Source organism: Nannospalax galili, unplaced genomic scaffold (genome assembly GCF_000622305.1).
Source record: "Nannospalax galili isolate Female #2095 unplaced genomic scaffold, S.galili_v1.0 scaffold2135, whole genome shotgun sequence".
In the NCBI taxonomy this organism is placed as follows: Eukaryota; Metazoa; Chordata; class Mammalia; order Rodentia; family Spalacidae; genus Nannospalax; species Nannospalax galili.
The window spans coordinates 291,914-308,741 of record NW_008336017.1 but is presented as its reverse complement, the minus strand read 5'-3'; the positions used below and the strand labels follow the sequence as shown (position 1 = coordinate 308,741).

Genomic DNA, 16,828 nt, shown 5'->3' with positions numbered 1-16,828 from the left:
AGGGATTCACCAGCCTACTGGCTGCTTTTAGTACAAGGGCGCCTCACATATCTTACTATGCCACCTACAAATCAGCAGCCGAGGCAAATTCCAGAAAATGGAACACCGTAAGATGGGCTCTTAATAATTCAGTCCACATGAGAATGGTAATGATTTCTGTTTTCAGCAGTGTTGTCGTCAGGCTTACAGCTCAGTGACTCAAAAACTTAACCACAGTGCCCTTCTTGCAACATGGTCCCCATGTAGCCTAAGATCGTCATTCTCCATTCATTTTTAGAGAATCTCTGGCTTCATACATGTGCTTCCCTACTTAACCTATTTTAACTACAACAGCCTTTCCATTTCTATTGATTAGGTATTTCAATCTGTCATCACCTGCTACCTGTTTGTCTTATAAGTATCTTTAACCACGCATTATTTTGTACAACCCCATCTTGTTTGTTAACAAATCTGCTTTTTATTCTGAAAGAGGACTGATCATCACAGAGGTAGCCATACCACCCTCTGGACATCCATGGATATTTTAACATTCTGAGATAAAACGACTAATAAAGGGAACATCAGGGGGAAACCATGGGCATCAATAACTACGTATCAGATCACTATACACCAATTAAAAACAGGAAGGTCAAAATGGCCCTCAAGTTTCAGGAGAAAGCAGGTAAATATTAAAATTATCAATAATTAAGAGTTATCCTGCATTTTTAAGAGAAAAAGTATGTTGGAAAGCCAGTATACATTCTGATTCGAGCTGCTGCCACACTTACAGCATGCTGTACTCCTGATAACACACCCTAATGCCCATAACTATCACTTCACTTCTACTATATTGTGGACGATTAGTCTTACCCTCCATGGACTATGGGGGAGGAAGATGAAGCTATTTTCTTTTTCACCTGTGTTGTGCAATGCCTGCAGAGGACAGAAGAGGCTGTCAGATCCTCTGGAACTGGAGTTACAGATAGTTGTTAGCTGCCATGTAAGGTGCTAGGATTCGAATCAGGTCTTCTGCAAGAACAGTCAGTGTTCATAACCGCTACGCTGGGATGAAGCTATTTTCAATGCTAACTTGCCTTGAGAGACTATACTCTTAAGCATCCTCCTAGGAGCCTTAGGATCCAGGTACCTTAATCCTAGGTGCCTGCAAGGTCACCAAAGACATCTTCTATGATGGAGCACCAAGAACATTTTAAAGCTGCCCATTTTTTCAATCTTTCTGTCTTTCCACCCAGCTAAAATGAAATACTGAGCTTGGAAGGCAACCGTTTCTCTCCAACAATGATTCAAAGGCCATCAAATCAGCATTCAAGGCAAGCAAAAGCAAAACATAGTAAAATAGCCTCATGCTAGTTAGCTGGGAAATCTATACCCATGGTATGCAATGTATACTCGAGTTACACAAGCCAACATGAGTAGCAACAATTCAGAAAACAAGTAAATGAACCTGATCTACATATTGGCACCCTCTTGCTAACATTATAGCAAGAAGTATTGTCTTGGTTCTACACACCACTCTTTTTCTTGGGAAGTGAAAGGCAGAGTAGAGAAACATCTGGTCTAGAACTCAGTATGTAGACCAGAGTAGCCTCAAACTCACAGAGATTCACCTGCCTGTGTTGGGATTAAAGGTGTGTGCCACCAAGCCTGGCTCTAGTTATCTCCTCTCTTGTCCCCTTCCAACTGAGGACCTAGCCCAGGACCTTGTGCTTGCTTTGCAAGTGCTCTACCACTGAGCTAAACTCTCAACTGCTAGTTACTTCCTTTATAGTAGCTTATTTTAGCTAGAATCGCTCAAGTCATCTCCTGATTGTTTAATACTATACTTTGTGTTGATAATTTCATGTAGTCACATTACCATATGCAAAAAACTTCACTTATTAACTTTAAAAACGATATGACTAAACCTCTTTACAGGCAGAACTGTTTCAGGCTCTACAAATAAAAATAAGCACAAGCTTCTCATAACCTAGTCAGGAGGGCAGAGTATGAAGCGGCCAGGTCACCATGTGTGACAGATACTGACACTGAACTTTCAGGGAAAGGGGGGGGTGGGATTCTTTGATTTTAAAGTGAATCTTAGATTCATCAACAAATTCGTATTTTGGATTATTCTGACAGTGAGTAAGCTTGCATACAACTACTAAATATTACTATAATTGCCCAAAGCTAGCTAATAAATAGGGTGAGCCAGCAGGCCACAGGCACATTTTTGCCAGATAAAAGCTTATACCAACAAAGTGCTGCTTAGTGACAATGATGAAAATAAAGGGACAGAACTGAGTCATTAAAGAGTGGTCTGCACACGTCCATGGTGCCCAATGCCTAATAACTTGAGCAAGTTATATCACAAGCAACTATTTTATTTCAGAAAACCACCAATACCCATCCTATCAAATTAATGTTAGTACAGGATTCTGAAGTTTGGCTTGAAATTAATTTATAAATTGTCTTTTACAACTATATTAGGGTTATAAGGACAACAGCTATACCCAGCTCAAGTGCTACAGAAGGTAGATTAATATGTAGGAACCACAACAGTAATTTTTTTTTTTTTTGGCAGTACAGGGACTTGAACCCAGGATCTCAAACATTTTAGGCAAATGATCTACCACTGAGCTATATCCCAGCTCTCACAAAAGCAGTATTCTCCCAGTCTATGATATACCTATGCTTGTACTTAGGTAAGTCCTGCAAAGGACAGGATCAGATGTGCTTTTACTTCAGTCAGTCAGATGGTCAGCCAACCTACATTCCCTGGAAGCTGGCTGCCCAACAGAATCTCCTGGGAAGCTGCTAGAAGGAATACAGATCCTTGGGACTGCCTTCAGGACTGCTGAACCCTCTGCTTGCTTGATTGCTTGCTTGTTTGTTTCACAAGTGAAGAAATTGAGGCTCCAGGGCTGGAGAGGGGTTAAGAGCACTGGCTGCTCTTGCAGAGGACCCAGGTTCAGTTCCTAGCACCCACATGGTGGCTAACGACTGTCCATAATTCCAGTTCCAAGGTATCTGACACTCTCTTCTGACCTCCGCAGGCACTGCACCTACATACATGCAGGAAATACACTCATACACTTCTACACATAAAATAAAAATAATTAAAAACAAAAAACAAACAAAGAAAAAAAAACTGAGGCTCACATGGGGCATGGTGGCACAAGCCTTTAATCCCAGCACTCAGGAGGCAGAGGCATATCTCTGGGAGTTCAAGGCCAGCCTGGTCTCCACAGCATATCCAGGTCAGCTCAAGGTACAAGAACACCTGGTCTCAAAAAGACTACCACCACCAGCAGCAGCAACAACAACAACAACAACAACAACAACACCCAAAATTGAGACTCAGGGAGATTAAGTCATCTGATCATACAACCAGTGCTGCCAACCTAGCTGAAACTGGTACTATAATTTCAAGAGTAAAATGTGTGATTGTTTAAGCTCTTCCACAACCAGTTGGAAAGGAACACAGGAAGGTCTTTGTACCGCCCATTCAATTTCTCTGAAGTTTGAAATTATTTTTAAATAAAAACTACAAACAAAACAAATAAACAAACAAAACAGATGGCAAGTAGATTCAGCTAAGAGGAAGAAGCAGAACAGGAAAGGGAAAGAAGGCACGGGATGCCGAGGTCTGAAGCCAGACATCTTGAGGGGAGAGTGGAACCAGAAGGAACCTCCCTCCTCAGAGGAAAGTGACTGCTGCAGGTGATGAAGAGGCCCAGGACAGAACCAAATGGCAAGGAAGGAAGGAACAGGGGTTACAGAAATCAGGCTCTTTCTGGATTTTCAGGAAATGCCAAACTGAGGTCAACCTTTACAAACTTGCTAGAAAACCTATTCATTTTAAATTTTTATTTATTTATTTATTTATTTACTTATTTATTTATTTATTTATTTAGTCTTTTTTGAGCAGGGTCTCCCTTTAGCCCCAGCTGGCCTGGAACTCACTTTGTAGACCAGGGTAGCCTCGAACTCACAGAGATCTGCCTGCCTCTGCCTCCCGAGTGCTGGGATTACAGGTGTGCGCCACCCCGCCCACCTACTTATTTTTATTTTTTTAATGTGTATGAGTATTATGCCTGAACGTGTGTAAGTGCATCCATGTCATGCAAAGCCCACAAAGGACAGAAGAGGGTGTCCAACTCCCCTGGAACTGGAGTTACAGTTGTTAGCCACCATGTGGGTGCTGGGAATCAAACTCAGGTCCTCTCCAAGAACAGCCAGTGCTCTTAACCGCTGCGTCATATCTCCAGCCCTTAATTAAGCAACATTTTAAAATACAAATTTCTCTTGGGGCTGGAAGATGGCTCAGCAGTTAACACTGACTGTTCTTGCAGAAGACCCAGGTTCGATTCCCAGCACCCACATGAGAGCTAACAACTGTAGCTCCAGTTCCAGGGGATTTGACAGCCTCTTCTGTCCTCCTCCGGCATTGCACAACATGGGTGCACTTACATACATGCAGGTATAACACTCACATAAAATAAAAATAAAATATTTTTAAAAAATAATAAAATAAATCAGGCGTGGTGGCGCACGCCTTTAATCCAGCACTTGGGAGGCAGAGGCAGGTGATCTCTGTGAGTTCAAGGCCAGCCTGGTCTACATAGTGAGTTCCAGGCCAGCTGGGGCTACAGGGAGACCCTGTCTCAAAAAGACTAATAATAATAATAATAAAATACAAATTTCTCTTTTCTAGATGTCAGGGAGTTGAGGATGTACCTCAGTTGAGTGCATGCCTGGCACAGTGGTGCATGCCCACAATTCCTACCTGCTTAGACGGAGGCACAATGATCAGAAGTTCAAGGTCATACTCAGCTACAGAGTAAATCTAAGGTCAGCCTGGGCTATATGAGAACCTGCCCAAAAAGCAAAAGTCAAAACAAACCTTTAAGATTCCTACTTGTATCCCAGCACTCAGGCTTCAGAGGATAGTGTGATAATAGGAGGTAGGAATTGGCTAGGCAGTTAAGGTAAAAAGACCCCAAAGAAAAGTAGCCAGTTTCTTAGCTAAAAGTCAAAATCTCCTTGGGCCTCTTAGCAACATATTCCATGTCAAGCTGGAGCATGACCCCTTATCAGAGGAGAAGTTGGGGCATCCCCCATTCTCCTCCAGCTCTGGGATCAATAGTGCATCCACCTGATCTCCGTTGAGCCCCAGGATGTCTGGACTACTGAAGAGAGAGAGAGAGAGAGAGAGAGAGAGAGAGAGAGAGAGATATGAAGTTGTCAGAAAAAGGTGATGGGGAGATATCATGTTGGAGGGGAGAGAGTGGGCATGGATTTGATCAAAACACCTTATATGCATGTATGAAATTCTCAATAAAGTTTTTTTAAAAGTTGAAAGAAAAAAAAAAAGATTCCTACTTGTGGAGACTGGAGAGATGGCTCTGTGGTTAAGCACTGGCTTCTCTTGCAGAGGGCCCATGTATGGTTCCCAGCACCCATAATGGCAGCTAACAAGGGTCTAGAACTCCAGTTCCAGGGGATCTGATGCTCTCTTCTGGCCTCTGTGGACATTGCATGCATGAATGCACTTACATACATGCAGGCAAAAGACACATAAGAAATAAAAATAAATTTTTTAAGATTCCTATTTGCTTTGAAATCTACATAACTAGGTGTATTATCTTAAATTTTTTTAGCTGGATTCTAAAGTTTTTAAGTTCCAAATCTACATCCCAGGAAATTAAGTGAAAGAAAGTTGTCATTGAAATTTACTGGTGAGTAGATTAGATGTTAATATACATATATTTTAAAATTTTTCAGAATATTTGGGATATGCTAGAGAAAAACTTAAGCAGATCTAATCTCAGTCACTAATATTTTGGTTACCTTCAAAAATCACACTTTTCCCTTCACCATAATTCCTTTCTTTTTTTTTTTTTTTCAGACAGAAATCACATACATACCCATTGTAAGTAAGCCTCTCAGTATCTTGGGAATTGTGTACTCCTATATAGCCCTCTATCTAAACACTTAAGAAACTCGCTAACTTTGCTGCATGATGCTCATCCCCAAATTCTTTTCACAGTCAAAGACCCGGCTTTATCTGAATGGAGGTCCCTAAGAACTGGTGGCTGTGTACAGCTATGTCTCCCATACCACCATGTCATTAAAATATCCCAAAAGGAAGGAAAATTGTTCTTTAAAAAAATTAAGCTAAACTAAGTCACAGCTTATTTCTGTGAGCTAAAGTGCCCTTGGCAATGTATTAATAAAGGTAATTCTGGAAAGCTTGAAACCTCAACATACTTGTTCAGGATTTCTTCCAGCCAAAGAATAGGAAACACCTAAAAATGGCAAAGCTAAAAAGCCCAAGACCCTGCACGTAATGTGTTACCCTGAATGAGAAGGCTAACTCCAACCAGCAAGGGACCGTTAACTCTAATATAGACCTACAGTGACAAAAAAACCCACCCAAACAACTGGCGGGTCTAAACGCATGGGATCACCGAAACTGCTCTGAAAGTAAAAGTTGGTGCTCCTTTGGAAGAAGAACGAGGATGTGACTACGCTGGAAAGAGAGCCTTAAACTGGCTGAGAATGAGCTTTAATGGGAAAGCAGGTATGGAAAGCTGTTCCAGGTGAAAGCAACTGACCTGGAAGCAGAGTGCACGCTCAGGGCCAGCACCAGCTGCCTCTTCATTCCAGATCAGCTCAATGTTAAGAATGCTCACAATCTGCTCTATAAAATCCAACACTCTCACATCCATCAGCGGTATTAATCCTAGTATTTATACTACTGATTCTTCTGGAAATTCAGTTGTCCTAACACCATTCACTACAGTCTCATATAAAAAGCAGTAGGTAGGTCTCCTCATTTTCACACATGTCATTTTGGCATTCATGAGGTCAATTGGGGAAGCCACAGTAAATAATGAAAAAGTGGTTAAGTCTCAGAAACTCCTGCATGGCCAACTAAGCAGACACTAGACAGGGGTTGTTCTTTCTTTCTAGACTGGGTCTTGCTATGGAGCCCAGGCCAGTCTGTGATCCTTCAGCCTCAGCCTCAGCCTCAGCCTCCCAAGCACTGAGGTTACTTACAAGCATCCCCCATCACACCTGGCTTAAAGTAGGGTTCTTCTAAAGTAACAAGTGGGCACCAAATACAATCAGTCTCATCTCTAAAGCAACTTTTTATAATAGGTTTTCAGGAGTTTTTTAAAAATTCAGTATTTTTATTTTATGTGTATGAGTGTACTGCCTGCATGTTGTATAAGTGCACCTGTGTCATACAATGCCCTCAGAGGTCAGAAGAGGGCATCGGATACCCTGGAACTGAGTTATGGATGGTTGTTAGTCACCATGTGGGTGCTGGGAATCGAACCCAGGTCCTCTACAAGAGCAGTCAGTGCTCTTAAGCACTAAGCCACCTCTCCAGCCCCTATTTTCAGGAGTTTTTAAAGATCTACTTTATTATTATTATTATTATTATTATTATTATTATTTTGATCTTTTTGAGACAGGGTCTCCCTGTAGCCCCAGCTGTCCTGGAACTCACTATGTAGACCAGGCTGGCCTTGAACTCACAGAGATCCGCCTGCCTCTGCCTCCCGAGTGCTGGGATTAAAGGTGTGTGCCACCACACCAGGAGATCTACTTTCTTTTTAATTCTGTGTATGTATATATGTGTGAGGTGATGTGCACCATGCCTGCAGGAAGCCAGATATTTCCCTGAGCTGGGGTTACAAGTGGTTCTGAGCTACCTGATATGGATGCTGGGAACTGAATTCTAGTTCTCTTCTGCAAAAGTGGAAAAGCAATATTAATCACTGAGTCATCATTCCAGGCCTGGTTTTCAGTTTTTATTATTAAATGACACAAATTTCCAAGTATGAGGCCAGGTGTGGTGGCGCACGCCCTTAGTCCCAGCACTTGGGAGGCAGAGGCAGGCAGATCTCTGAGTTCAAGGCCAGCCTGGTCTACACAGTGAGTTCCTGGCAACCTGGGGCTACAGAGACCCTGTCAAAAACAAAAAAAAAAAAAAAAAAAAAAAAAGAGCCTGCTGCTCTTATGGAGGGCTAAGATTTAATTCCCAGCATCCACATGGCAGCTCACAACTGCCTGTAACTCCAGCTCCAAGGAATCCAATGTCCTCTTCTGGCTTCTGAAGGCTGTTCCATACACAGGCACATGCATACACTCACACACACACACACACAAATAAAAATAAAAAATAAGTCTTTGGAAAAATGGTGAATTGGGTATGTTGGTATGTGTCTCTAGTTCCAGCTACTTGGGAAACTGGGGCATGACAATAGTTTAAGCTTAAGAGTTCAATACCAATCTGGGCAATATAATGAAACCCAGCCTTAGAAGAAACCAAACAAATAAAAGCTGGTAATAAGTGACATACAGTACCACATGAACATCTGCGATAGCTTATCTTGTCAGCTTGACGGGATCTGGAATCACCAGGAAACATGTCCCTGGGTGTGTCAGTGAGGGATTTTCTCAGTCGGGTTATGTGATGTGGGAAGACCCCCTCTGAATATAGGCAACAGCATTCCATGAGCTGTGGTCCCACAAACTGCATAAATAGGAGAAAGCGAGCTGAGCGGCAGCATTTGGTGTTCTCTGCTACCTGAGTGCAGATGCCAGGTGACCAGCTGCCTCAAGCTCTTGCCATGATAACTTCTTCGCTACAATGGACTGCACTTCCAAACTGTGAGGCAAAATAAGACCTTCCGTCTTTATTGCTTTTCTAGGGTTATTTACTCACAGCTACAGGAAAAGTAACACATCTTTCAGCACATCCCTTAGGAAGGAAGGTGGCATGGGGTAATGAAAAGGCCCTAGCTTGAAGCAAAGGAGACAGGGCTTTGGCCTAAGTAGCCAACCTTGGGTGTCATTCCTCAGGAGTCATCTACTTTGCCCCCGTCCCAAAACCCGGGGTTTCTCACTGGCCTAGAGCTCACCAACTAGACTAGGCTCTCTAGCCAATGAACATGATCTGACTTCCTTCTGCCTTCTCAGCACAGGGACTCTAAGCGTATACTATCTGGCCTTTTTTAGGATGAACTGTCTATCCTCACAGGTCCTCATGTTGGCAAGGCAAATGACATCACTGACTGAGCTACCTTCCTGACACCAAAGTTTAAAATCTTTATAAAAGCTTTTTAAAACAGTTATTTACTGGGGCCGGGGGCCTCATGTATCACATCCTACATGCCATAACACACATTCAAAAGTCAGAGGACAATTTGCTGGAGTCACCTCTCTTTCTACCATGTGGGTTTCAGGGATCAAACTCTGATCATCAAGCTTGGTGGCAAGTACCTTCACCCACTGAGTCATCTTGTCAGACACAGCAAACTCTGAAGAATCAAGAATGCCGAGACAGAAAGTACACAATCAATGGCTTCACCCAACAGCTGGCTGATTTCCAGTTCCTAAATGACCCATCAAGGAACCTGTGCAAAGGAGAAGTTTGTGTGCCTGTGTTTGTAAGTGTGTGTTGCTATGCTGCTTGGGGCTAAAATTCAGGGGCTCAAGTGATCCTCCTGCCTTTCCATTGCAAACTCTAGAACTACACATGTGCATCACTACACTTGGCTTATATTGATTAGCATCTATAATAAGAAGTTATAGATGATCTTACCAGAAGAAATGTATATACGTAAGGCTTTGCAAGCAATTTCAGAAAATTCACTGGACCTTCTTTTTTTTTTTTTTTTTTTTTTTTTTTTTTTTTTTTTTTGTGTGTGTGTGTGTGTATGTCTTTTTGAGTCAGGGTTTCCTTACAGCCCTAGCTGGCCTGGAACTCAAATGTAGGATCAGGCTGGCCTCAAACTTAACAGAAATCTGCCTGCATCTGCCTCCAGGGTGCTGAAACTAAAGGCACGCATCACCACACCAGGCTCACTGGACCTTCTTAAACTCGGAGATTAACTAGAAACCTAAGACTATCAGATTAAGATTTATTAGTCTAGAAACCTAATGTTTCTTAAGCCAGAATTTGTACAAATCAGAAGTTTCATGGGTAGATGAGTTTGTCTGGTTTTTTATTTTTATTATTTGTTTTTATATTTTACCTATCTAGCTGAGTATCTATGTGCACATACTATGGTACATGGAGAAGACAGAGGACAATTTTGGGGAGTCAGTCCTCTCCCTCCAGCATGTGTGTTGACTGAATTCAGGTTATCAGGCTTGTAGGCAGGTGCCTTTATCACTGAGCCATCTCGCCAGCCTTGCCTGTTTATGGGATATGTAGTCCATGGTGGTCTGGAATTCCATACAGCTCAATCCAAACTCTGAACTTGTGCTCCTGCTGCCCTGACCTCTTGGGTTCTTGGATTACAGGCATGAGCTACCATACCTGGTTTTTCATAGCTAATGCTTAATGTATGTTTGCTAAATGCTGAGTACAGGCCATGTACCAAACCAGAGTTTGGCCAACACTTTACTGCACAATGCATATAATGGATTCTCATCATCTAGTATTTCTGTGCTACAGCTGCCTACTTTATTCAGTACCCAACACACTGAACAGGTGTGAAGCCTAGGAGCAGTAGGTATACATAGTCCCCATGTGGACTACACTATGACTCAGGTTAGAGCAAGCACAGTCCACGATGCTTGCAGTGATCACCTAACAATACATTTTTCAGAACATATCCCAATGGTTAATCAATGTACTATGCTAAGGAATTTTAAAAACTGTTTCATTTTACTTGCAACTTTTTAGGGTGGGCAGTTGCATTATTCTCATTTTACAAGGGAGAAAACTAAGGGCTTGAAGTATAACTAATGTTACACAGGAACAGGGTTAAAAAGTGCCCCAAAGGAAACCGCACCAAAACCAAAGCTAATGGTTTATAAAGATATGTAAGTTTTAAACTCTGGCTTTACTTTGGGGGGTGGGAGTTTGCATACAAGCACCAGTACCACAAGGAGAGTGTGTGGCTGTCAGAAGACAATACACAGGAATTGGTTCTCCTTCCACCTTGTGGGAACGAGGGATTGAGCTCAAGTTGTCAGACTTAGCAGCAAGCACCTTGATCTGAGCCGTCTCACTGGCCCTCCAACTGCTACTGCTACCCAGCAAAAGTTCATGGCTAAAATTTTAAAATATTACATTATGCTGGCACTCAGGAGGACTGAGTCAAGAGAACTTTGTCTCAAACATATAAATATATAAATATATATACACACATACATATAATGCTAATAATAAATTTATTTGCTTTATAAAGTTAACCCTAAATAATTAAATGTGTTCATTCTCCTAGCATTGAGGATGGCAGGTACAGCCCACATGCAGCCTGGCACAGGCACGTCCGGGACAATGGAAATTAAGGTAGGTTGAAGCCCCTGCAAGGGGCAGCGCCACTGGCACTTTGGGTCTAGCCTCTACCTGCTGCCATATGCTTTGAGTCAGCTGGGTATGGGACAGGGTAGAATGGTCTCTGATCACTCCAAAGAGAACCTAGGCAATGGGACCTTTGCCTTTCTTCATCCCTCATTCCTCCCCACCATCACCAGTAAACATAGTTCTTTTTGTTAGAAAACATCCAAGCTGACTAATTCTTGATAAGTCAGCACAGATACTGAAAAGAAAAGGTAAGTTATTTTTTTTTATTTTTATAAAAATAAATCTGTTGACTTTATGCCACCATTAGTAATGAACCACAGACTACATACACCTGAATGTGCAAATAGAGCTAAATTATGATGCAATGAATGCTACCCTGTACAAACTAAATTAATAAAAATAGTCTATTAGGGAAGACATCTCGTGTATCACAGCAAGGAATGTTCATGCTATTGTCTGTTACCCTGTAATCAATTTTTCCTCCCAGTAGCTCTCTCATTACACTGTATTAGATCTATGAGTAGGCAGTCATCCTCTACTAATTTGTCCCTTCAGATGTCAGGAGGTTGCTCCAAGGGTGAGCCTTACACTTATCTGTGGTGCTAGGCTCCACCTTGTACCATGTGTGCCTATCATCTCAAAGAATCCAGGGCTTCTGTGTGGGTCCTTTGATTATGTGGATTTAATTCTCCAGTTATGACGGCAACTACTTACACATGACTTTGTTGTTTCAACAGTTATTCTTGATTTTATTATTGGTGTGTGGAGGGGGGGGTTGTCATTTTGTAGCCCAGGCTCGCTTCAAACTCACAACAATCTTCCTACTTCAGCCTCCCAAGTACAGGGATGAGCCACCATACTCAGCTTGTTACAATTATTAATAGCAATCTCTCCTGGCTTGTTCCTCTTCACTTACAAAGGAGTGTCAGTTCTAATGTCCGTCAGAGCTTTCCCCTTTCTGCACTGTATACTGTTGCTCTGTGACTGTTCTAAAACAATGACTGTAAGACAGCTTGTTCAGAATTAATTTTTCTTAATTAAGCCTTCAAAACTTTTTTCTGCCAATCCCGAAAGCCTTAACTTTCCTAACCTCCCAGGCTTCTGAGATCTGAGCCTATTTTCTATCTCCACTTCTGCCTCCAGGACCCACGAGCTTGTGCTCGTCATGCCTTCTTCCTATGCCTTCCCACAACTCTCGGCATCACCAGGCACGATGTCTACACTGCTTATAGGAGCAGACTGGATGTACACCTGGAGGCTCCTCCGCTTTGCTCTACCCACATCACACTGACGTATCAAAAATGTACCCATGTCAGAGAGATGGCTCAGCAGTTAAGAACACTGGCTGCTCTTGCAGAGGACCCTGGTTTGAATCCCAGCATCCACATGACAGCTAACAACTGTCCATAACTCCAGTTCCAGGAGATCTGATGCCCTCTTCTGACCTCCATGGGCACTGCACGACACAGGTGCGCTACACATACAGGCCTAACACTCGTACACATAAAATAAAAATAAACAGCAAAAAAAGTACGCAGCTCAATTCTAACTCCCTTCACAAAGTTTGCCCACATGCTACAGCCCACACGAGAACTATCTCTTCTTCATGCCAGGACACTAATACTGTACACTGTAACTGAGCAGTCCTCGTGCACCAACAATTCATCTGCACTACCTGTGTGTGTGTGTGTGTGTGTGTGTGTGTGTGTGTGTGAGAGAGAGAGAGAGAGAGAGAGAGAGAGAGAGAGAGAGAGAAGGCTATATTCTTGTGTTACTTTCTAATTCAGTACAAATTTAAGCCCACCAGTCAGATCAGTCCTGTTTAGTGATTAATGAGTAGTCTTGGGCACTCAATTCAGAGCCATAAACATCTGTCTCCCAGAAAAGCTACCATTAAGTTGCCATAAAGGGAAGAGAAAGGAAGACAAAGACAAGAATGCACACAGATTCCATAAAAGGAAGCGAGCAGAACACAGAGAGCCCTTATGAATGATTACCACAGCTGGGTGGGCCCTGGGTTCTAGGGGTAGAACACAACCACTGCATCCAGCTGCATCTCATACATCCAACCTCCTCACCAATAACAGAGGGACACCAGGGCACAGCTGGAAGAGACAGAGCCACCTGGCCCAGCCCACTGAAAAGCTTCCTTCCCTGCTTGCATTACATTAAGGCCTCATCTCCTCTAAATAACCCTTTACAATGCATCTCCCATCAAGAGGGCAGTGGCCAAAACAGCTTAGATTTGTGGGCCTTGAGTTCCAGTGAGCCTAGGGAGATGCACATTCCAACACTCCACATCAGGACTCAAACTTACCCCCTTTACCCCCATTTCAGTTGTCAACATCCATACTCGCTGCTGACTGCCAGTTCCTGCTCCTTGCAGCAGTCCAGCATGCTCTCTGCTGGTGCCAAAATACCCTTCCACCAAACCCCACTGACTTCTGGAACTGTCCTAGAGGGGTAAGGCAAGTCCCGTATTTTGCTTCCTCTGTGCATGTACTTGTTACTCTTTTAAAAACACATTATCATACAGCACATTTTTAAAGGGGCTCTGGGAGGGGAAGTAATATACCTATTTTATACCCTATGGGATATAAAATACTGATAGCTTTTAAAAACGGGATTCTCCTTACCCCTACAGGCCCTCTCCCGGCTTCAGAAAGATGCTGTGGTGGCTGTGTTGCCACCGGCAGAGAGCATGCTGGGGGGTCACACAAAGCAGGAGTTGGAGATCTGCAACAGGCCTGGGAGTTGTGGACCTAAAAAAGAAAACAGTTTTAAGTTAAGGTGCCCAATACCCCCTCCCATCCTGGTTATTAGGGGCACTCAGCACACAAGTAGGTATCTGCAAGAATCCTTTAAGAGCAGATAGCTGCTAACATCTCAGAGAATTTGTTCCAGTAACAGTTAATCTTTGCACATTAGTCAAAGCTGCTTCCATATTTCAATGTGAACAAATAAATCACCCTTCTGGCTCTCATTTTAATCTGAGTGCATCTTAAAGAGTATGGTGTGTGCCCCTCAAAATAACCAAGTTAAGATGTGACACAGTGCCAAAGCACAGTAACAATGGCATGCTTTGCTTGTAATAAAAGCAAACATTTCAACAGTGTCAAATAAACAACAGTAAAATGAGCTGTGACGTGGACAAACTGAGCTTTCAGAAGAGTTCCTAACATAAGATGCTAGAAGCATAAGATGTATACTTAGTAAGAAAATAGACAAGGCATTAGGGTGGTCAGAGAAAGACCTGCCACCTTCTCCAAGTCCTTGGTTTAATTCTGTAAAGCTGAAAAGTAAGATAAAACAACAAAGGCTTACAAATCGAAAAAGGATGCATTCAAATGAGCTTTAATTTTCTCAGAATGCCCCCAAGATGAGGATAATGACGAAACATACAACATCAAGTTCAAGACAGGAATTATTTCTTCCAGGAGCAAAACTTAGCTTAGCATATGTGTGTTTTTTAAAGAAACCTTGAAAATATTTTAAAGTAGCAGAGAAAGATTGGAGAGCAACTTCTGAAAGCCAGCACAGTCCTTTAAGTACCAGAAGAGATGCCTCAGACAACAGTTTCAAAGTATACCTTTCAAATATTCGAGAGAACACATAACATGCATAAAAACCTAACCACTCCAATTTCATGTGATGTTAAACTTTTGAAATTCATAAAATCTAAATATTTATATCAAGAAACTTTGTTCTTAAAGTTATTTAAAAATTCAATGAGCAAACACATTGTTATTAAGACATCTTGCTATGTGTAACTTTTTCTGAGTCTCTGTATAGTCTCTGATTCCCACCACCTCAGGGACAGCAGGGTTGCCACTAGGAATCACAACCTCCATGACCATATTCCTCCCTCCTGACCCCTCTAGCACTATAAAAGCCCAGGGAAAACAGTACAACTGTGTACAGCAATTTCAGTATAGTCACTATTTTTTCATCATAAGCTAAAAATAAAAATGGATTTCTAGGGGCTGGAGAGATGGCTCAGTGGTTAAGAACACTGGTTGTTCTTGCAGAAGACCCGGGTTCGAATAGTAGCCCCCACATGGCAACTAAACAACTGTCTGTAACTCCAGTTCCAGGGGATCCGACAGCCTCTTCTGTCCTGCACTGGCATTGCACGACACGGGTGAACTTACATGCAGGCAATATACTCATACACATAAAATAAAAATAATAAATAAAATTTAAAAAATGGATTTCTAGTTGAATTTTGTTGGTAATTCAATTAACCAAAATAAAAATATGAAGTCCTCTGCCGGTGTGGTGGCACACGCCTTTAATCCCAGCACTTGGGAGGCAGAGGCAGGCAGATCTTTGTGCGTTGGAGGCCAGCCTGGTCTACATAGTAAGTCCCAGGACAGCTGGAGCTACAGGGAGACCCTGTCTCAAAAAGACAAAAAAAAAAAAATGTCCTCATCTGTTCCAATTAAGACTTAAATTTTTTAAAACCTAGTAAAGCATTTCAACACTTGAGCATTATTTTAAATATGCATTTAAATCACTTCAACATTATTAAAGTGATTATTAAAACATTGTAAGCATTTAAGAAAAACAGGTCTTTCAAAGCAAATTATTGTTCCTATGAACCATAAAACATTGGTAATACATGTTTTTCTAACTTTCTCTCAGTAACTAATGTTTTTTTCTGATACTGTTTTAAGTTGCTTCCTCCATACATACATACAAAATACAAATTTCCAGTTCTAAGAAATCAAGTTTGAATCAGACTTCAATAGTATTCTTGCAAAGCAGAGCTCTGCAAATTAACACTGCCTCAAACGTTCTTAAGCGCCTTGGAAAAAATTGGAATAGCTGGAGTTTTCAGCATTGAAAAAATTTCACATAGATAACAAGTTCAGTAAATTCTACTTATAGGTAAATGTTTTCTGTAAAGACAGACATCTAAACAAAACTTCTTCAGTGATTTAGAGCCCTAAAACCCAATTAAACTAGGAGGAAATTAATTACCCAACCTCATAGTAATTACACACCATTAAAACTTTAGGTGTCAGTGGCCTGCCCAGCGGCAGCTGCGAGGACAGACTACAGACACTCCTCTGTCCATGAAAAAAGGATGTGGTGATTGAAAAACAACCATCAATCCTCTAAGATACTGTTGCCTAACTGAGGAGGTATGGGGTAGGAGGCCAACAGCATCTCCACCTGACTCCTCAGGAGAGTCACTGTACTTCCTGTCTCTTCAAGGATCAAATAAGACTATAAACTAAGAATTTACATGGACAAAGGGCATTCAACCCTGGCCTCTTAGTAGTGGTACACAATAGTAAGCCCAATCCCCATCACTGGTTTATAATGCTAACATATGCACAGATGGCCCTTATTTTAAGCAAAGAAGACTGTGCCCTGTAGAAGAGCCTGGTACTAATTCAGCCAATAGCAATACCTCTTGCCTTTCTATTATACCCCATAAACATGTACAAGACTGAACATCAACTTTTTTTTGGGGGGGGGGGTTAAGAGAGGGCCTCCCTGTAGCCC

General features: G+C 42.0%; 1 protein-coding gene across 4 annotated transcripts in view; it reads right to left on the bottom strand.

The window, feature by feature from the left end:
• Window positions 1-16,828, bottom strand: part of LOC103732256 (arginine-glutamic acid dipeptide repeats protein-like) — a 258,810-nt gene that overhangs the window by 41,945 nt on the left and 200,037 nt on the right. For 3 of the 4 annotated variants that reach the window (XM_008830811.3, XM_008830810.3, XM_008830812.3), the window contains one exon: window positions 13,951-14,076. The exons of the other annotated variant lie outside the window; for it this stretch is intronic. In XM_008830811.3, the coding sequence (XP_008829033.1) occupies window positions 13,951-14,076 (126 nt within the window). The remainder of the gene's footprint in view (window positions 1-13,950; window positions 14,077-16,828) is intronic. 4 annotated transcript variants of the gene reach the window in all.